Source organism: Hippopotamus amphibius, chromosome 5 (genome assembly GCF_030028045.1).
Source record: "Hippopotamus amphibius kiboko isolate mHipAmp2 chromosome 5, mHipAmp2.hap2, whole genome shotgun sequence".
NCBI lineage: Eukaryota > Metazoa > Chordata > Mammalia > Artiodactyla > Hippopotamidae > Hippopotamus > Hippopotamus amphibius.
Window position 1 is genome coordinate 9,830,332 of NC_080190.1, and position 21,966 is coordinate 9,852,297.

The following is a 21,966-nucleotide window of genomic DNA, read 5'->3' on the forward strand; positions in this document are numbered from 1 at the left end:
CTTGGAGGCCAACCTGAGCAGCTGACACTGGCCTCCTCTCTGTACCCACAGTTGTGTGTGTGCCAGGTGTTGTGGGGGCAGCTCTACAGGTAGGACTCCTCTCCTGAGCAGCGCATGTCATGGAGGACAATCGGCCCTGAGCCATGACTGAACTGGGCACCTCAGCCCAGGGGCCTGGGCCGCTCTCATTTGTGGCTCAGTCTTGGCCAGACCTGCTCCCTGTCCTTTTGCGTATCTTCCCTCGATGCCCCTCTCTCATCTCCTCCAGGGCTGTGTCGACTGAAGGTGCAGGTGAAGCTTTCATGCAGATGGAGGTAACCAGCAGGACATTAGAATATTGAGGGGGAAGCAGGGACCGGGGAGAGAGAGCTGGGGTGAGTGCGTGTCCCAGGGCCATGAAGCCACAGGAACAGATGGAGTCCGGCAGGATGGAGGAGGGAAGAGGCGGTCAGAGCCCCCAAAGAGCTCATTGTCCCCAGTGCCCACCCTTCCTCCTGGGCTCCCTGCCTCACGTGGTGTCTCCTTCACCTGAAGGCTCAGGGACTTGAAGCAGGACTGGTCATCTTGGTCTCCTTTGTCCCCTTTGTCTCTACACCCTTGCTATCCAGTTGGCCCCCACCGTACATTCTTGACTTCAGCTCTATCACTTGTAAAATCTGCTTCCCCATCACCACTGGCTCTGCTTCGTGCCTTCATTTCAGGGCCCTGCTTTACTCACCTGGGTGTCCCTCGGTCCTGAGTAGGCAGTGCTCCCTGCAGGTTTGTTCAGTGCAGAGTGAGCCCCGGAGCTCCCACCGATAGCTGGGGCTCACTCTGCAGCCTGAGACTCTGCAGTTCTAACAAGTTCCTAGGTGATGCTCATGCTGGTGGTCCAGGGACCACACTGTGAGAACCAGCTGTTTAGTGCATCAAATGGCCAGATGGGGTCTGGTCTGGTCCATCCAGAGGGAAGTGGTTCTTCCTCATTCAGGGCCCCCTGAGCAGCAATTAAGATGCCCTACGATCCAGTCACTTTTGGTGGCACCTTTTTACACCGCACTCCTGTGACATTTCTGGTCAATTCTAACCCTGTAGTTGTTTTCCCACAAGTCAAAACGCACCCATTGCCCACCATCCAGGACTGTGAAGTTGATCTGTAGACTCAAGGACAGGTGCGATTTGGATGCATTTAATCACGGTTGGCTTGGCCAGTGGTTCAGTCTTTCTAGATTGTCATGCATACGGTGGTATCTTCTATTTCTGTTTCATCCTTCCTGCTATGTTGTTTCCCAGTCATGGGGAAAGGTGTGGAAGGATCTGGGGATGAAGGCCTCTCCTCTAGCTCAGGACACCCTTCAGTGGACCCATCATCAGCCCATTTGGTCCACAAGACTTCTTGTAAGGTAACTGAGCTTTAGTCCCGTAACTGAGCAAAAAGACTGTCAATGCCAACCTTCTGAAGCAACTGATTTGAACACGAAAAATTATGAAATGAACCAACTCAACTGTGGCCCAAGTTCACCCGTGCTCTGATTGGAGGCGTCTATCTGAGTCTCCTGTGTCTCTTACTTCCCAAGGGTCCCATGTTGGGGATTGGGAGGCAGTCACGACAACAAGCATTTAGAGGAAATTGAAACAGTTCTTTATGCAGAAACTTCACAAGATGGGGTAATGACTGGATCCATTATGTTGATAAGATTTACTTTAGGACACCATCTGGTTTCCTTTTTCTCATTGTTTGTTCCCCAAGCAAACTACTGGCATATAATTTAATCTCTGGAGCAGAATAATTCTTTAGTCTAAGTGTACTCCTATTGCAAATGAATGAATTGGTCTCCTGGCTCCCCAGTTAGTGTCTGGCGAGTGTAATTAGTGTAATTGGTTTTCCTAGAATCTGATGGCACCGGGGTGAATTAAACTAGTAATGGTTAACACTCCATGACGCTGCCACCCCTTCTGCATCCCCACCTGAAACAGCCATCCCCACCGTCCCGCACCACCATGCACTTCCTTCACTTTGCCGTTGGAACTTTACTCTTGAGGGTTCCCTGCTAGTTTCAATAACCCCCTTGGAGAGGCACTGCCCTGGACTCCATTACCCTTATGTACCTTAAGGGAAAGAGTTATGGAGTAAATAAACTCTGGGGAGGTAGTCACATCTCTGATGGTTTATTTTCCCAATTCGCTGGGAGCCGACTGGGCACTACAAGCTTGCCTACACCACTTCCACCCATGTGGGTCTAGATCTAGTGCTGCCTTTAAAGACATTCTCCCTTCACTCTTTCAGGGAGAAGCCACTCCGCATCTTTCGTGGGGCATATGTCAAAAAATTCTGTGCTTGTTCTGATGACCTCAGAGCCAATTTTCCTTCTCTATCTCTTCCTTGAAATATTTCTGAATAGCAAGGCATCCTTCAGTGGAGGGCACTTAGCCACAAGTTCTGTCCTTAGTATGGAAACAGAGTCTTGTCGGGGGAAGGGGAAGGCTTTGCATCTAGCAGAAAAATGCCAGGCTTTGGAGTAAGATTTCAGTTGAAGCTCTGGCTCCGCTACTTTCTAGCTGAGTGACTTTCAGTAAGTTACTTCACTTCTCTGAGCCTCAGATGAGGAATCCCTGAAGCAGTTATTGAGCTAGAGTGAGATTTGTTCACTCTATGCAAATAGCCCTCCGTACCACAGACACTCATTATTCTATAACATTGTACACTTCCTTCACAATTCTTCCCCCAATCTGAAATATTTCTCCCTATGTATTTATCTCCTGCCTATTGTCTGCCTCTCCCCACTTTAGAAAGTCCATGAGGGAGGGGGTCACATGTATCTGGCTTTGGACTTCAGCCCTATTACCTGGAGCAGTGCCTAGAACACCGTAGGTGCTCGGCACTTATTTGTTGACTGAACAGAAGAATGGATAACATAATCTTTAGCATCTGGTGGGTACGCAGTTAATGCAGAGCTTACGCAAACCATCTGGGTAAAGAGCCCTGGTCCTCCTCTTCCAGACCTGCCCCAACTCATTCAGTCAGTTCATTTGGCAAATATTTCTTGAGCACCTACTCTATGCTAAGTATTGTTCTAGATTCTGAAAACAGAGTGTGAACAAAACAGATCCAAATTCCTGCCTCATGAAACTTATGTTTTAGTGGGTCAACAGGCAAAAGGATAAAGAAGTAAAATATATAAGGAGCCCAGATGTTGAGAAGGGCTGTGGAGAGAGGAAAAGCCAGAAAGTGGGGTAGGGTGTGGTGAGGAGGGGTGGTCAGGAAAGGCTGCCCAGAGGTGATGATATGTCAGTAAAGACCTGATAGTGGGGGGGTGTGGTGAACTCATAGATTTTTGGGAGGAACATCTTTCAGGCAGAGAAAACAGCAAGTGCATAGGCCCTGGGGCTGGATGATGCTAGAGTGGGCTGGGAGAGAGAGGCCATGGGGGCTGGTGCAGTGGGGCCCTGTAACTGTGATGAGGGCTTTCAACATTGCTCTGAGAATGATGAGAAGCATATAATGAGCTTTTGTTATCAAGAGTCACTAGAAGGCTGCGTTTGTTGCTGGAAGTTTCTGCAGCTGGTTTGCACCCTGGAGAGCAGAGAGATGTAGCAGCCCTCTTACTCTCCATCATTCTCATGGGAGGCAGTGTCTGCCGTCCTGGACACTGGCCTGGCTCTGTGTGTCACTTCCCTTCCCTGGACCTCAGTGTCCCCTGCTCGAGGCTGTTGGTGAACCAGGAACGTGATAGGTGGGGTCCTGCTCTTGACAACCACCTTCAGTGGCCAATGCTGGCTGAGCACCTGTTCAGCTCCAGGCTCTCGATTACCGAGGAGCAGAGGGAAAGGATGAGACTCAGCTTGGTGGTAAGGCTGGGGGCTAGTGTGGGACGTGGGTCCATGGTAACCTGGTTGGGAAGACAGGCTTTTTGAAAGCAAAGCTCAGTGATATTGCTACATTGTAAGTATCACACGCACAGTGACCAAGGGTTGTTACAATGGTAACAATGGTTAACAATTATGTGGGGCTCCTCAGTGACAATAAATTAGATTTTAGGGGTCCACCTGACACTCAAAGAGGAGCCATGGTCACACAGGCTCCTGGGACCCACTGCCAGAAGCAAACAGTGATGCCTAAGAGGCCATGGCCCTGATTCTTCCCATCAGGTCTGTCTTAGATCACCGGGCTCCTGGGCTCAGAGATCAGAGACCTCACAGGGGTGAGAGGGCCCATGGTGGCAGGCAAGGCTAACAGCCAACTTCAGGCAAAAGGGGCTTATATGACCCAGGTTGAAGACATGTTCCTGCTCCGGGGTGTCCACTTAGGACCCTAGCTCAGCATTAGGGCAGAGACCCTGGCAACCCCAGGAGCCTCATGGCCTCTGGTTCCCGGTCCTGTAAAGGTAGGGGTTGGCCTCCATCAGGGAATCCCCAACTCTGCTGCAGGCTGCCCTCTGGGAGGAGAGGGCCTGATGCCATTGGCTGAGCCCAAGGGACTCCTCTGCCACACTCAGAGGGGGCCCACTGACTTGTTAGTATTAATATCTGGGGCTTCCCCATGAATTTAAATTTAGGAAAGCGTTCTGCTGCTTAAAAGAAGCCATGAGTGACCCCATAGAGGTTTCTTTCCAGGGAAGGCCATGCCTCCCGAGCTAAGGCCCAGTGCTCGGTTCTGCCATCTGCAGTTTGCAAGAGCAGCTGGTCATCAGGATCGGAATTGCCTGAGGAAGGTCCTTGAGAAATGGGGTCTGGGGGGCTGAGTCTTGGAGTTTTAATGAGCTTTTCTTCTTCCTATTGTTTTGAATGGCAGGTTTCATTAGGAAATGGAGCTCTGTGCTCTGGTCTTCTACCCAGATATGCTGTTGACAGAGATGCTTCTAGCCAGTGGGCAGGGAAAGAAAGGGGGGCCCTCTGAGAAGAGTGGGACCCTCCAGTACTCTCCTCTCTACACAAGAGGAAGAACTCTCTGAACAGGGTCTGATAAAGGGCCCAGGGGCGCAAAAGGCCTTGGGACAGGCTGGGGTCCTGGTGATGCAGGAATCACATGGTGGTGGCAGGTGGCCTGCAGCCCCTTTGTGTTCTTCCTGCACATCCAGGCCCCCACCTCCTTCCTGCTCCACTGACATCACCCATCTTCCCACCTGGATGCCTCTCCAGCTGGTATTGAAATGACAAGTAGGTTCCCTCCTCTTCTTCCTTCCTGGTATCTTCTGAACAAAAAGCTCACAGGCCCTTGCTGTGTCGGGATCTTTACTGCTAACCAGAGGGGGAGAAAGAACAGAATCATCACAATGACAAAAATGAGGATGTGGTGCTCTTCTTTCTGCTCTGAGCTGAGTTATTCATGGGGATTCCTGTAGAGTCTCCTGGCAGGACCCCCACCTTCCCTAACCTCCACTCTCACACAGTCCTCGAAGGTCGTTCCTGTTGCTCATCTGGTCTCCCACCCTTGGTTGCCTGATGCTTATATTTTAAGTCTCCCTTCCTTTGAGAAACTACCTCTGTCATCTGATTTACATGTTTTTTCTCATGTATTTTCCGATTGCAACTTGTAATAGTACTCATGCCCTGTAGTAACTGTCACCATGCAGATCTGTCTGTAAGATCAGACAGTGTGCTTCTGTGGGGAAGGGACACTTAGTACTCCCTCCTCTGTCATGGAGAGTGTGCACTCCTGCCTCTATTTTCTCTCTGCTGTGCTCAGGGCAGGCATTACTAATCAATCAAAGCACTCTATTTTTGATGATCCCCAACCCGGCACTTCACAATCATCCTCAGCCCAGCACTTCAGGATCCAAACAAGCATAACCCCTGTAAGAGGCATCCACCATGCTACCTGGTCTTCCACGTTCCCAAGCAGATGTGTGTCTTTGTTCTCTTGCCACTTGACACTCATCAATTATTGGGCTGATAGCAGGAGCATGAAAGCCAGTGAGGGTATCCCGAGGAAATGTGCCTATACTCATCAAGGCAAGAGGAGGAACTTGGGAACAATGGGAAGAGGTATAAGATTAACAAGGAAACCCAAGGTTGAAAGTAACTTTCATCTGGATGAAGCCACATGCAGACGTCTAGCCCTAAATCTTGTGTGGTGGGTGATTCAAGGCATGGATTCCTCGTATCCTTTCAGAATGAAGCCTGGAGACTAGGGGTTAACAGCTCGTGGCAAGGAAGCCAAGGGGTCATCTCCTAGCCTCCACATCTCAGCTGAAAGGCAGGACATGGCTCACTCAGGCCAGGAGAGCAGAGGGAAGTCCTGCAAAGCCATATGCTTCTAAGCAGGAGTTACTGAGCAGCAAGAAAGTTTTGATAAAAGAGAAATGATAGGAAACCTTCTTGGTAGATTGTGGGGGTAAAACCAGAGTGTGGTGATGAAGAAAGACTGGGGGTCCCAAAGCATTACCTACATAAGAGAGGGATTGCAAGCAAGGTTGGAGGAGGTTGGGGGCATGTTTGGTGGGTTTGCCAAGCTCCAAGGGTCAGACAATGTGAATGCCAAGGGCAAGAAATCAAAGCCTTGAATGGTTGGATGCGGTTCAATTTGAGGTCACTTGTTTCTCAACTCCTGGTTTATGGAATTAGTGTGAGAGGCAGAAGATGATGGCTAAAGCTTATATACACCCATGGAATCCACAGATATCTCTCACATCTTCTCTCCCATCATATCTGCCCTAATGCCATCCTCATTTCTCCAAGACCAGGGGCCAACAGGAGGTTGCCCTGCTACGAGAAATCATCCCAAGAGATGCTTTTTCCCCCTTGGCACTCTATGCTGCATTTGCTCAGCAGCCCTCACCCTGCTCTGCCCCAAACCTTGCAGCAGCCTTCCCACAAATTCATTCACAGTCTCCAAGATGAAAATCAAGGCAAAATCCAGGGAGCCCTTGAGAGATGTAGAGGTTCACCTAGAAGGAGGTTGGAAATTGCATCACTAATGTCAGTGCTTTTGCATTTGGGGAATAGCCAGACTCTTCATATGCCTAATTCAATCTAACACACCTAAATTTTGCCCACAGACTAGTCATGGATTGTTAGACAAGTCCCTTACTTCCTGTATCTTTATGGCAGCAGTAGAAATACAGTACCTCAGAAGATACGCCCCGTTTTAGCTAGGAACCTATAAATATCAAGGCATGTTTATTCAGATTCGAAGAACCCAGCAAAATGGGGAACTCCACAGTCATCCTTGAAATATGTCTTTTATTGTGTCAAGTTCTATCTACAGGTATTATATGTAATTATTTTATTTGTTAATTTCAGTGCTTTAAATACAAATCATGGCAAATTATAACTGTTGCTTGGTGCTAGATTTTCCACCTCAAGGGGAGTTTTATATTGGAGGGGCGGCAATGCTTTGCTGATCATTGTAATTGCAAGTATTTTTTGTTTTGTTTCTGGCTAAGAAATGCCATGGTTATACTTAGAAAAAGTCAATCGTTATGTCACTGTCTTCAGTGAGTCACTCAACTTCAGAAATGACTGATTGGGATTAGAAATATTCCTGAAGTTAAGGAAAAGTGTGTATTAACAAGAGGCCCTAAAACTTTGGCATCATTGATTAAGCTCGCAGCCTGTGTACTGATAAAAATGGGCAGAAAAGATTGTCCTGGAGACACTCATTGCGTGACTTCTGTCTGCAGGTGTGTCTGGCTTGATAATTAATATGTATGGAGCAAAATCCGATCAAGTAGCTGAGCACAGATGAGACAATTAAGATTCCATATTTGTGTCTGTCACTGCTTTAGATCAATGCTTTGAAGCTTAGTTACTCAAGCACATCTTTGTGCTCTTAGAGTGTTGAGGGATGAAATGGACAAGGAATAGCCCTGGGCAAATCAGTGAGCCCTGGAATTTCAATGTCTTGTCGCCCAGATGCTAAGTGAACAAGATGATTGGCCAGTGTGTCTACTATCTCTCTTTCTCTTTCGCTGTCGCTACCTCTGTCTCTGTCTCTTACTCTTTCTCTGTCTCTCTTTCCCTCTCTGACAAAGAACAAGCTGACAGGTGACACCCACCTTCCCTTCTAGTCAGGAGGACCTCAGGGGGTACTGGCTCTGGACAGTCTGGGGGCTGGAGATTGTGTCTCTATCAGAATATTTGAAAATGGAAGGCAGTGTTCTTAGCTCCAGCTTTCATCAGTACAAAGTTAATCCCTGGACTTGCACTGGCTCTGAAATGTGACAGGGGATCCATGTGAGCCCCTAAAGGATACAGAGCCAATTGCCATGTCCTTATCTACAGAGGGGCTTAAGGCATCCTCTACGCAGGGCTTGAGGGAACATGTGGTTTTACATGATGTTTGTGGTGCACAGGCATACGCATGCAAGTGCTGCATTTGCATTTTAGATGTGAGAATTAACCTACTACAAAGTGCTTGCTCTGTACCTGGTACTCTGCAAGACAGGGTACCTATCTTCCCTTGGCTAAGTCTGCTTACTTCCTCCAACGTAGGTATCCACATTGCAAATGAGGAAACTGAGGCTCAGAAAGATTCTGTGCCTTGTCCAAGTATAGCCATTGTTATGGGGCCGGGCCAGGATGTGAATCTGGAGCAGGGCTGCTGGCATTCGGGGAGCGCCTTTGGTCCATGAACTCCCGCTGCTCCTTGCAGAGAGCTGAGGAGCCCTGGAGCCCCGTGGGGGAGCTTTGTGCTGGGGGAACCCAGGCAGCACACACTCTTCTCAGGTCCAGTCTTTACACAAAGTGTTGGGAAAAAGTCAGTGAGGTCAGCTTTGTGCTGGGCTGGAGGGGCCATGGAACTCCTGTGGCTCCTAGCAATGTGTGTGATTCTGCCATTCATCAGCTCTGGAGCCTCTGCAAGCCTCAGTTTATTCACTGGTAAAATGGGGTTGTGTTCCAACTTCATAGGGTTGTGTAGATATGGGGTCACCCACGCGAGGTCTGGCACCTGGAAGGTACATGGACCCTGTCCACTGTTACTCGTCTAGGCCTTTTCCTAACATAACTTCCTAAATGCAAGGTGGGATCTTAGATTGGATCCTAGAGAAATGAAAAGTGATTAAATTCAAATAAAGCCCGGAGTTTAGTTACTAGGAATGTACACTGTCGGTTTGGTAATCATGATAAATGTACCTCAGTCACGTGAGATGTTAGCATGAGAGCAAACTGGGTAAGAGTATATGGGATTTTCTGCAACTTTTCTATAGCTGTAAAGTTATTCTGAAATAATTTTTTTAAACGCAACTTTCTTTGGTCCCATTTCTTCATGGTCAATGCTTTGCAAAATAAGGAAGTAATAACTGCTTACAGGCTAATTCCTAGCAAAGCGTTAATACTTATACTTCCCCCTTTCACAATTTATCAGGGGGTTTGGCAATTATTATTATCCTAAAAAGAAGGGGGAAGTTGAATGGAGGGACTTTAAGGAACTGTGAGATGTCCTTTTGTGAGTGACATTGGACCGCGCGAGGCACTTCTGTTATCACTTAAATGGCCCCAAAGACATCTAATTACTTCCTCGCCAGCTTTCTTTACTGCAATTCATCTTTACTGCACAAATTACCCCCTGGACATTATGTCACTCAGTCCAGTGTGGGTGCAGAATGTTACAGAATGAAGATAATGTCCAAGGCCATGCCCCGGATCAAGTCCAAGAGCATCGCAGCCTGGAACCCAGGACTCTGTGGTCCTGCCTGGCCGTCCTCTCCAGCCTCTGTCTCTCCACAGCCTGCTCAACAACTCCCACCAGGGTTTCATTTTCCACTTACTTGTTCCCTGCTGTTTTCCACCCAGAGATTTTCTTTGTTCTGCCTGTTTTCTGGGATATCTGCAGCAGGATGTCTCATAGCACAAAGCAGCCTGTCCTGCCCGCCTCCTGCCCAGCAGTAACTCCGCTTTTTGCCATGCTGACTGTGCTCATGCTGTTGCCTCCACCTGGAGCGCAGTCTTGTTCTTCCCCTCCTCCCTCCCCTCCCCTGGCTAAATCTAGCTGCTATTTTGAAATACCACAGACCCTGTGCTGTCCAGGAACCCTGACATGTACTCTCAACACACACACACACGATGTGTCATCCTATGTTTGCCACTCTAATTCTCCCATAGCAGCTTAACTCTTACATCGGATCATCTATAGGTTTTTCTAGAGATCCTGCTATGCTGGGAGTCCCTGGAGGGAAGGGACCATGTGTTGCTCACTTAGTACCACACCGTGCAACACCCAGAGCCTCACAGAAGCTCCGGCTGACCATAATGGAAGGGCAGGAGAGAGGGTGTGTGTGCCCTGAGCTGTGCCCTCTGTGCCTGTGCCAGGTCCTGAGAAGTGTTTCTCTTCCCTTGTGTATAGTTTATGGGGAGCCAGACACCATATCAGGAGCAATACTGATCACTGCCTCTCTATTACTAAATATTTTTATTTCAGAGTGTTTTGCTTTCTGACAAGCTGAAATGGAATCTCAGTGTTTTCACTTGAATTTTGGGAAGCAGTGGAGCTGAGCTGTGAGCACCCTTGCTCTGGGGTCAGTGCTCTCGACTTCTGGCATCGCCTTCACTATGTCACAGCTGTGTGACCTTTGGCAGGTCGTTTTACTTCCCTAATCCTTGGATTTCTCTTGTATAAAATAGATTGTGTAAGACTTCTACCATAAAGGAGATTGTGATAATAAAACGAGATACTACAGGTGGAGCACTTACCTCGATGCTGGGAATGTCATAACTGTTGTAGATATGACCATACCTCTCTTGCCTACCTATCCCCTCTGCCCTCCTTCTCGTTCTCTCCTCTTCTTCCCTCTCTGCTCTGTCCTTAGCTTCATTTTTTTCATATCTTCTTTTTCCTTTGCATCCCTATTCTTTTCCTTTAGCCTACAACCCCAATTCCTTCCCAGCCTAAAAGAATCTGCCTCCTACATTCGCTGCCCCTCATCTCTTGCTGTCAGCCTCAAGCCACAGCTTTTAATGCATAGTTAATGTGGAAAGTGTAGGAACTAGAGAAAAGCACAGAGAAAAGGTAAAAATGCCCATCTTCCTACACCTGATATCAACTTTATTAAAATATATATTTCTTTCAAATTATGTGTGTATGTGAGTTATATACAGATTTTCTCTAGTTTATATTCTGAACATTTTAACATGCACTCACGCTTTTTGAAGATGGAATTTTTTTTCAGGTTTTCTTCTTCTTTTTTTTTTTTTTATTTTAGCTTCATTGAGGTATGATTGACTAAGAAATTTACCAGATATTTAAAGCTTGTGTGTCTTTATTTATTTTCTGTTTGGATGATCTGTCCATTGATGTAAGTGGGGTGTTCAAGTCTCCCACTATTATTGTGTTACTGTTGATGTCCCCTTTTATGGCTGTTAGCATTTGTCTTATGTACTGAGGTGCTCCTATATTGGGGGCATAGATATTTACCATTGTGATGTGTTCTTCTTGAATGGATCCCTTGATCATTATGTAGTGTCCTTCCTTGTCTCTTTTAATAGTCTTTACTTTAAAGTCTAATTTGTCTGATATGAGTATTGCTACTACAGTTTTCTTTTGACTTCCATTTGCATGGAATATCTTTTTCCATCCCTTTACTTTCAGTCTATATGTATCCCTTGGTCCGAACTGGGTTTCTTGTAGGCAGCATATAGAAGGGTCTTGTTTTTGTATCCATTCAGCCAGTCTGTGTCTTTTGGTTGGAGCATTTAATCCATTTACATTTAAAGTGATTATTGACATATGTGTTCCAATTACCATTTTCTTAATTGTTTTGGGTTTGTATTTGTAGGTGTTTTCCTTTTCTTGTGTTTCCTACTTAGAGAAGTTCCTTTAGCACTTGTTGTAAGGCTGGTTTGGTGGTGCTGAATTCTCTTAACTTTTGCTTGTCTGGAAAGCTTTTGATTTCTCCATCAAGTCTGAATGAGATTCTTGCTGAGTAGAGTATTCTTGGCTGTAGGTTTCTCTCTTTCAGGACTTTCAGTATATCCTGCCATTCCCTCCTAGCCTGCAGAGTTTCTGTAGAAAGGTCAGCTGTAATCCTTATGGGTTTTCCCTTATGTGTTGTTTGTTGCTTTTCTCTTGCTTCTTTTAATATTTTTTCTTTGTGTTTAATTGTCGTTAGTTTGATTAATATGTGTCTTGGTGTATTTCTCCTTGGATTTATTCTGTATGGGACTCTCTGTGCTTCTTGGACTTGGTTAATTATTTCCTTTCCCATGTTGGGGAAGTTTTCCACTATAACCTCTTCAAATATTTTCTCAGAACCTTTCTTGTTTTCTTCTACTTCTGGGATGCCTATAATTCAAATGTTGGTACGCTTAATGTTATCACTGAGGTCTCTGAGGCTGCCTTCTATTCTTTTTATTCTTTTTTCTCTTTCCTGCTCTGTGGCGTTTATTTCCCCCATTCTATCTTCCAACTCACTTATTCGTTCTTCTGCCTCAGTCATTCTGCTAGTTATAGCATCTAGAGTATTTTTAATTTCAGTTATTTTGTTATCCATTGCTGTTTGTTTTTCTGAGTTCTTATGAACTGTTTCTTGTACTTTCTCTATTTTGTTATTGAGATTTTGTATCATTTTTACTATCATTACTCTAAATTCTTTTTCAGGCATTTTTCCTATTTCCTCCTCATTTATTTGGTCTTGTGGGTTTTTTTCCTGCTCCTTTGCCTGCATGGTGTTTCTTTGTTTCCTCACGGTTGTCCAAACTATTGGGGTTGCTTGTCCTGGCTATAGGGGTGTTTATAGAAGACTGTCCAAGCCTCAGACTAATGTTAATATTTCTGTTTCCTTAGAGTCTCAGCTGTAAGTGTCCTTCTCCTTGCCTTGGGTTTTTTTGCATTATTCTGTGACCAGCAGAGCTTCCTTTATTTTTCATCTGTAAGCGTCGGTGTGTGGGGAGGGAGAGGGTACAATAGTGGCTCCTTCCCCTGGGAGTGAGTGAGCAGTGGTGCACTGTTGTTTCAGTCGGGCTTGGAGGTGCCTGTTGCAGAGGGATGCCGGTGGCTCAGGCGTAAACAGAAAGTCTTAGAGTTGGGCCTCTCTTGGGTTTTTGTTGTTGTTGTTGTTGTTGTTGTTTTCTCATCAGCCTCCCTGCTGCTGGTGTTCCAAGGGGTTTTAATCTAGCCCCGCCCGAGTGCCTGAGGGTGCTTGTTATCCCTGAGCACCTTAGGTGGCCCATGGGCGTCTCTCCACTGCCTGTTGCAGAGGCGCCAAAAGAGAGAGAGAGGCTATGCACGTGGCTCCTCCCCCCGGCCCGTGAGCCTGCAGCCTCCAGCCGCCATCATGGCCTGGCAGCTCTCAGGGTCAGGCACTCCTTGCCGCGGACCTCTTCCCTCCTGTCCTCTCGGTCTGTCACCTTACTGGCAACAATGTTTCTCACCCTGAACCGGCTCTCCGGTTCCCACGCTTCTGCTCCCGGTCCCTCTGTTCAGCTGTGGATCGACGTCTCGGTCCAGGAACGCTAAGCTGTGCTGCGGACCCTCCATATGCTTCTCACTCCCTCCTGTCTGCCACAGCTCCACCGCTTCACCCTCTTTGAGCCCTCGTGGATGCCTCCCTACCGGTTATGTCGGGCTCCCTGCAGTCCTTTCTGGTATCCGAGGCCGTCTCTCTTCCAGCCATCTAGGTTAATTCTTTAAGCAAATCAGCCTCTGTTGTCCCCAGGGCAGTAGTGTGGTGTTCGGTTATCTACCGGATATTTAAAGAGTAACTCGGGGTGATTTGATATGTATATGCATTGTGAAAAAATTCTCCCCCAGCTAGTTATGAATTTTGGTGAGAGCATTTAAGTCCTACTCTATTAGCAGATTCCAAGTGTACAATAGATACAGTGTTATCAACTGTTTTGACATTAGATCCTAAGACCTTATCCATGGTATAACTGAAAGTTTGCACCCTTTTACCAAACTCTCCCTATTTCTTCCACCCCCTTTAAGGTTCTTTCTGTAATTACAACAGATAATACTGTGAAGGTCATGTTTGATCCTGCATCTTTCTCCACATTAATTAAATTATGATTTACTTTAGCTAGATTCTTAGAAGTGGAATTACTGAGTCAAAAGACTGATCATTTTAAGACTTTTAAAACATATTGAGAAATTATTTTGTAGCAATGTACAAAGTTTTTATTTTTTAATCAGTAAAAAAAGAAGAGCAGCAATTTTCTATACCTTCACTGATCTGAATATTATTGTTCAAAAATCTTGACTGAATTGTGGGTGAAAAGTGGTGTCCAGTTATTATAATTTGCATGTCTTTGCTTAGAGTGAAGGTGAATGGTTTTAAGTCGTTTATATTCCTTTTTCTTGATTTGTCGGTTTATATCCTTCATCGATTTTGTTTGTGTGAAAGTTAGTATCATCTCTGTTGATTTACATAAACTCTTTAATTTTGATGTTAATACTTTGTTCATTGCATATATCACACATATTTTACCAGTTTGTTGTTAGCCTTTTAATTTTTAAAAAATTTTATTTATTTTTGGCTGCATTGGGTCTTTGTTGTCCACGGGCTTTCTCTAGTTGCAGTGTGACCAAGAGATACTCTAAGTTTTGGTGCACAGGCTTCTCATTGCGGTGACTTCTCTTGTTGTGGAGAACAGGTCTAGGTGTGTGCGGAGGCTGTAGAAGTTGCGGCGCTCATGCTCAGTAGTTGTGCTTTGCAGTCTCAGTGGTTGTGGCCAACGGGCCTCATTGCTCCACGACATGTGGAATCTTCCCAGACCAGGGATTGAACCCATGTCCCCTGTATTGGCAGGAAGATTCTTAACCACTGTGCCACTAGGGATGTCCCACATTCTAGTCTTTAAAACTTCAATCTATACGAAAAGCAAACTAAGGAGTAACCAATTTGTTCTCTTTACCAGTCATTAAATGACAAAGGATATTATAACCTCAGTGGAGAAGAGAAATTCTCCTGACTCAACCTAGCAAATCCCAACATTTCTCCTTTGTGCACAGATCTTTCCTGGGTGTTCTAGCACCATCGGATCCTTTCATCCACAAAGAAGCCTCTAAGGACACCGCTCATTCCGTGTGCCCCAAAGGGCAGTTTTTGTCAAGTGATCCATCTTAGAGCAACCTCTGGCATTTACTATGTGGAGTGTGTGTGTACATACACGTCAGTGTGCACAGATGGTGGCCAGGATAATCCAACCATCACATGAGAATGTGTTCTCCAAGAGAGCATGTTTGTCCAAGCTGTCACTATAGAGCAGGTTATTTTCCACCTTTGGGGATGCATCTTTAGAATCTGTGTTTCCTCCTAGTTGGGGTCACATTCAGGAATAGCTCAGAGATGGTAGATATTGATAGCAAGAATTTAAGTCACAAACTTTCATTAGGTGTAGCCTAGGATATACCCAGGTTATCTGACTTCGTCTGTTCTGTACCAATTCTTATCTTTCAGGGAAATTTATATTGGCTTTGTTTATAAGGCATTTGTCCCAATTATCCAGTGTAACTAGACTGATTGTTCTTAGTATGATTTAATTGTTCCCAGCATAGAGGAACTGATAAAGCTGCTGAGAATCTCAGAGTTTTCAATTGCAGGAGGAGCAAGTAGAGAGAAAATTAAATGTTTTATTTTTACCCAGAGGTAAAAATTGTACCAAATTGTTGTAAACCATAAGTACCAAATTGTTGTAAACCATAAGTAGCTTGAGGAGAAGAGCTTTGTTACATCTAAGAAACGAAAGAGTAAAAGCCAGCAGTATGTCAGACAAAAGGCATAAAAATTATCTCATATTCAGCAGTTTGCTTAATTCCATGTAATTAAACTTTGTTCTGATTCCATATTTTTCATTAGCTCTTTTGACTTTGTATGATAATTAAAGATGATAGTGACAGTGATAGTTTTAAGAAATTTGTGAGGTTTTTGTTAAGGCTAGTGTGATTTGTCCACTGAAGTGGGCACCTTGATCACTGGAGACTGTGGAAGGCATATCCCACATGGAAAACACAATTTTAACCTCTTATTTTTCATTGTGAGGCCATCAGCCCTGCGGCCAGAAAAGGCTATAACCTATCAAACTTAAAAAAATGAGGTCTGACATGCACTCCCATGTTCAATGCAGCACTATTTACAATAGGCAGGACATGGAATCAACCTAAATGTCTATGAAGAGATGAATGGATAAAAAAGATGTGGTACATATATACAATGGAATATTACTCAGCTGTAAAATGCAATGAAACTGGGTCATTTGTAGAGACACGGATAGACCTAAGGACTGTCATACAGAGTGAAGTGAGTCAGAAAGAGAAAAACAAATACCGTATATTAACACATATATGTAGACTATAGAAAAATGGTACAAATCAACCGGTTTGCAAGGCAGAAATAGCGACACAGATGTAGAGAACAAACATATGGACACCAAGTGGGGAAAGCGGGGAGGGTTGGGGGGGAATGAATTGGGGGATTGGGATACCAAATACTGCAGTTTATTGTATGTTAACTGTATCTCAATAAAAGTTCTTAAAAAAAAATGAGGTCTGTCAGGGAGCTAGGAAGAGCTAAGCAGCTGTCTTGGATTTCCCATAGACCTAAATGTTTACAGCTATTACCTATTTTAAAATACCTGATATAGGAGTCGACTGTTACCATGCTTTAAGGACATCAGGATGGCAAAAGCCTAACAATGAAGTGTTCGTTTTCATAGAAGCAAAATGAACTTTGTGTACATGTGCCACTGTCCTCATACATCATTGTGAAATATCACCTATTCACTTAACCAAAGTAACAAAAGATCCTAAAAGCAATATAAATCACCTAAAGGCAAGTTGATTCACATAGTCTGTTATCAAAAGCATCATTCCAAGAAAACTGTGTTTTATTAGAAGAGAGAGGGAAGCAAATTGCAGTTTGGTACCAGATTACTGTTAATAACAAAATTTATTTACCGAATTAATTTTAATTGAATCTTAGAAAGTCCTTTCTATAAATCTTGAAAAGGCAGTATTTTTGTAAAGCCATCAGAGTGAAATCACATCTGTCTACAGTCATGAAAGACTTAAGAAGGCACATTGAAAATCTGATTGCAGTGCAATTGATAAACTAGCTTGGTTACTGCTGTGATAAACAAGGTTTTTAGACAATATCTATGATTACGACTGATAATATTTTACCAGGACATTTTAGAGTTTTAGGAACTCCATATTATTTTTAGAATGTTTTTATTAGTAAACAATTACCATATAATATGCAAAGGGTTTAGAACATTCAGTCAGATAGGATAAAATATCTCAGGGTGGCAGCAAGCACATTTCTTTATAGTTTTAAACCTTTTGTTTATCTGTAAAAGGAAGCCTAAATTCAGTAATGAACATTTTAATATCTTGTTTTATTCCTAAAAGTTCATGCAAAGTTCTTATCTCATTTGCATTTTTTCCCTAAAAGTTTCTTCCCATTGAGTTACTTTTCTTGCTGACAAATTCGTAACAGATAGCTCATATCAAACCTAGGCACAATAAGTGTTATACTTAATGTTGATGGCTTTAAAGACATGTCTGTATTAATGATATCAACAAACATTAATACCAGTCCTAATTTAGCAATGAATACTTCCTAGTTCAAGTGAACCTGAAATTTATTTAGCTTAATTTCTCTTGTATTGAGATTGATTTGTAAATGCTTAGTTTTTTTCTAAGCCAGTTAAATAGGGCTCATGTACAAATTAAACTCAGCAATATTATCAAAAGTCAAAGACACATGCTGAGACATACATATACATGCAGACAGACAGAGATCTCATAGTTTCTGCTTGAGATTTAAAATGTCTCTTGTCCCCCCTCTCCCCCCTGCTTTATTTTCCTTGGCTTGAAGTTCTACTCATTAACCCAAGGCTGAAGTCTCAGGCAAAGTGGGCTGTGATTGTATCTCAAGGGCATGATAAGAGTTAACTTCAAGCTTTTTCCTAGGCATATTTTTGTTCTCTCAGGGTCAGAACTCTGAAAAAGAACAAGCTAGCTGTTTCTAATTATATATGCAAAAAGAACCAGTTTTGCAATTAAAAAAGTTTTTTATCTCAACCAATTTTATCCGGATTCTAAAGAATATTGCTGCTACATTGTCAAAAGTCATCCTTCTCTTTCTATAATCATAATTTCATAGCTAAAAATTCAACAAGATAGTACTCATATTGGCTCTGATAACAGGGGTAGACTGGCTGATAAAATGGTCTCAGCAGGGACCTCTGGGGAGGTGGGGTCTTTGATCAGAAGTATCTGAAGGAGTAACGGAAATTGCAAGAGTGGGGAAGCTTGGTTCCACCCCTGAGAGGAAGGAGAAGTTAGAAGGGGATTCTTTAGAATGTTAGGAGTGTTTTTCTCATTCCTCAAGCTTTCGATTATAGGAGAAAATCCTGGATGAAAGGTAATCTCAGTCCATTTTCCCATCCTGTGACAATAAAAGTCTAATTGTAAGAGACCTATGTTCAGACCATTTTTTTTTTTAATCCCTCAACTTAAATAAAGTTTCCGCACTGCTACAGTAGAATCTAGGTTTTTCCTTTTTCTCAGCCCATCTGGCTTAGAAAGGGGATCCTCCCATGTCGGGTAACCTGTAACCAAGACCCGAACTGCGTTCCTGGAATGGAATCTGGCTTTCAGGAAACACTTACCAGGAGTCTTTTGCCTGAAAATGTTTGAGGAGTCCCCCTAATTCCCTTCAGACCTGGTGCAGTTTCAAATGTCCTTTATTTTCCAATCGAATCCTGACCAGACGTCTCTGGCCAACACTGAAGCCTTGTGCAAGGCACCCAACACACTATGGCCAGAGAAGGGCTTTTGAACCAGTGCAGACCTGGTTGCCAGCACTTTCCTCAGGAGGGGTTCCTTGTCTAGAAGCTTCCTATGCTGCAATGTATTCCTTGAGACTTAACATCTATGAAGCATAGGGTGTAGGCTGTTTGGAAGTGGCCAGGCCAATAGGTAGTCTGTTTCAGTGTATGGGCTGCTAAGGCCTGGAGTGAAGGGGGATCTCCTGGAGGAGCTGGAGTTAGCCATGGTGGAAAGTGCCGGGGGGTCAAGATCTGAGGGCTGAGAGATGGCAGTGTTCCCATAGAGGGTCTTTGGACACAGAGTAAGGGGGGAGATCAAACAGCAGAAGAACCCCACGTCTATCGCCCCATTTGTTTGGCGTCTAAAGTAAACTTGAAGGGGACATAAGGCTTAGCTAAGAAAGAAACCTTGCTTCCCGAGTACAGTAGGTAAGAGAATCACAGGAACAAAATGCAGGGCAGTGTGTGCTGGTGGGGTGGCACAGGCACCTGGAGGGCTGCTCTGGAGAAAGACACTGGAAGGCAGCGGGGCCTGGGGGAGGTGATGTTTTTTACCCGGGGAAATACAGTGTGGCACGTAGAAGGGTGCAATTTGTTGGTGAGGGCTGCAGGCACTGAGCCCTGACCTCCCCATGTGTTGTTCCCAAGGTTGGTGAAGATGCACAGCTTGGGTGGGGGGCATGCTGGGAGTTGTAGTTTAGGCAGAGTTAGAGAAAGGGGGAGAGGGGAGAGAGGGGAGAGAGCGAGAGAGAAGGAGTGCTAGGGCCTCCTGCATAGAGAGGGCCCAGGTTAAGCCCTGTGGGTCCTGGAAAGAGAACAAAACAAAGTTGAGAACAAGAAAGTTCTCAAGGGAGATAGTAAAAATCAGAAGTCTCCAGCCAGCAGTCTGGGGAGACCTGCAGTTTATGTTGAATTTCCTGGGTTTCAGCACCATCTGGTCTCTTAACAAGGTTTAGCCCCTCTCTGTCCCTGTCATAAAATTCTCCAATGTTTGGTTCTTTGCCCTATTCCTGTTGCTGTTTCTTATATTGAAGTGCAGATATCGACATACAGACAGGAGTCTGGTGATGAATACTTAGTCCTGAAGCTCCTTTGTCTCCTGCCTCAGGAAATGTAAACAAGGAGCTGGTAATGAATGTCCAGCCTGGAACTCATCTTCTTCTCTGCCTCATGAAATGTAAACTAGAGGCCAGCTGGAAATGCCTAGCCTGGATCCAAAACATCTCCTACCTCACTCTGATCAGCTGGGGTCCCTAAGAGGGGTGAGCAGCCAAAGGTGACTCCCTGGTGTGGGCTGGGAAGCTGTCTCTGGTGGTCCCTGCTTCAGGGACCCAAGTTCATCCCAGTGGAGACAGGGCATACACACTGTGGGCTTCCCCTCTTCCCACCTGCATCTCAAGGCTGCATGCAGTCCTTGAGTTCCTGGCTGCTGTGGGGAATAGATCAGAGGACACGGGGAGATTAGTACACAGCCCAGGGTTCTATCAGAGAGCCCCTTGAGGGTATATGCTGATGAACGGGCCAGGTCAGGTCCTCCTGAAGGGAAACATGACCTCGAACTCAGAAGTCTTTCCCTGGAAGGATTCTGAATCTCATTCAGTCCTCAGGACCTCTTCCTTGAGGAGACACAGGGGAGTGACTTTTCCTGTCTCCATCCAGAAACTGAATTGGGTTTGGCCCTGAGGCTGGTGAATGGAGATAACAGGTGTCAGGGCCGGGTGGAGATCCTGTACCAAGGCTCATGGGGCAGCGTGTGTGATGACGACTGAGACATCAATGATGCCAACGTGGTCTGCAGACAGTTGGGCTGTGGCTGGGCCTGTCGTCCTCCAGGAAGTGCCCAGTTCGGTCAGGGCTCAGGGCTGATTGTCCTGGAAGAAGTGTGCTGCTCAGGAAATGAGACCTACCTGTCCAATTGCCGCCACAGGAACTGGAACTCACACAACTGTGGACATCATGAGGACATCAATGTCATCTGCTCAGGTGGGTCTCACATAACCTGGGTTGCCTCTCTGGAGTGTGGTTTCCTTCTTCCATTCCGATCCCCTCTCAAAGCATTTTCTACATTTCTCACTTCCTTAAATCACCTTATCTCTCAGCTAGGAATTAGTTTGAGCTTTTGACAAGCTGCCAGGCATGCAGATGGTCAATTAGATCAGAAAACCAAACTGAAAGTGACAAGAAGGCTTTTTCCCTATGTCACAGGGCAGGCAAGAGGCAAAAAAGGACAGTTCTGTCAGGAGGTCTCTGAATAGAGGTCATAGGCTGGGCCTGCAGGTGGCCCAGGGTTTGGTCTCTGAGTCCTGAATGTAGCCCCTCCAGGGATCTGGGATGTACTCTCAGGGCACCAAGTGTGCTGTGAAGAGAAGAGGGGCCCCATGTGTCCTGCCAGGCACAGCCTTGCCATCACCTCTGGTCGGGCCTAAGAGATCTCACATGGGATTTGGACCTGGGGTTGGATCCCTCAGTGTTGCTCCTCAGTGGACCCAGAAGAGCTGTGAGACTGACCATTGGTTTGAATTCACTCGGTCACATAGGCACAGAGCTAATCCCCGGGACGATGGCAATACGGGATGTTGGTCTCCCTGGACCTCTCAGTGGGATCATCTTTGTGGGGCTGAGGATGGCAGAGGCCTCCCTCCTCCCCACCCTCAGAGGCAGGGCACACGCATGGGGACTGAGCGGCTCACCTGCTCAGCCTCACCCCCTTTGTCCCTGTCGTGCCCCACTGTGCCATGTGACTGGCCTGCCTTCTCTCTCTCCCAGCTGCCCGGCCCCAGTCCACGCTCATTCCAGGTGAGTCCTGATGCCTCGTGACTCTGGGTGTCCCTCCCTCCCCTCTCACCTCCACAGACGCCAACCAGTAGCCTCAGGAGGGGAGGGTGGATAGTAGGACACCTATTTTACTGATGATGACACTGAGGCACAGGGCAGTTAAGTAACCAGCCTGAAGTCACCCAGCAAGAAGGAAGCTACAGCTGCTGTGCTGGAACCCAGGTGTCTGGCTTTGAGTCCTCTCTTAACCTCTAGGCCCTTATCCCCTTTGGCCAATGCTGCCCGGTGACATTTGTAAGTGAAAATCCACTTTTCCCACTGTGGTGTACTTTGCATTTGAGCCATCTCTGAAGCAGGAATGACCTTAGTGGCTGTTTTGTGAGAATGACTTTTTAAAGCAGGAAAGCTCCCAGGGTTTCATGGGCAGCGCCCCCCAGGAAGGGTCATGCATGCTGTGGGCAGTAAGGGGAGCCTGATCCACACCCGCCCCACAGTCGATCACAG

General features: G+C 45.6%; 1 protein-coding gene across 1 annotated transcript in view; it reads left to right on the plus strand.

Moving 5' to 3' along the window:
• The window catches only part of LOC130854169 (deleted in malignant brain tumors 1 protein-like), a 55,466-nt gene extending 33,912 nt beyond the window's left edge, over positions 1 to 21,554 (plus strand). Inside the window, exons 10-12 of the mRNA XM_057736932.1 lie at positions 20,521 to 20,670; positions 21,454 to 21,483; positions 21,541 to 21,554. Coding sequence (XP_057592915.1) covers positions 20,521 to 20,670; positions 21,454 to 21,483; positions 21,541 to 21,554 — 194 coding nt within the window. The remainder of the gene's footprint in view (positions 1 to 20,520; positions 20,671 to 21,453; positions 21,484 to 21,540) is intronic.
• Positions 21,555 to 21,966: the final 412 nt, after the last annotated feature.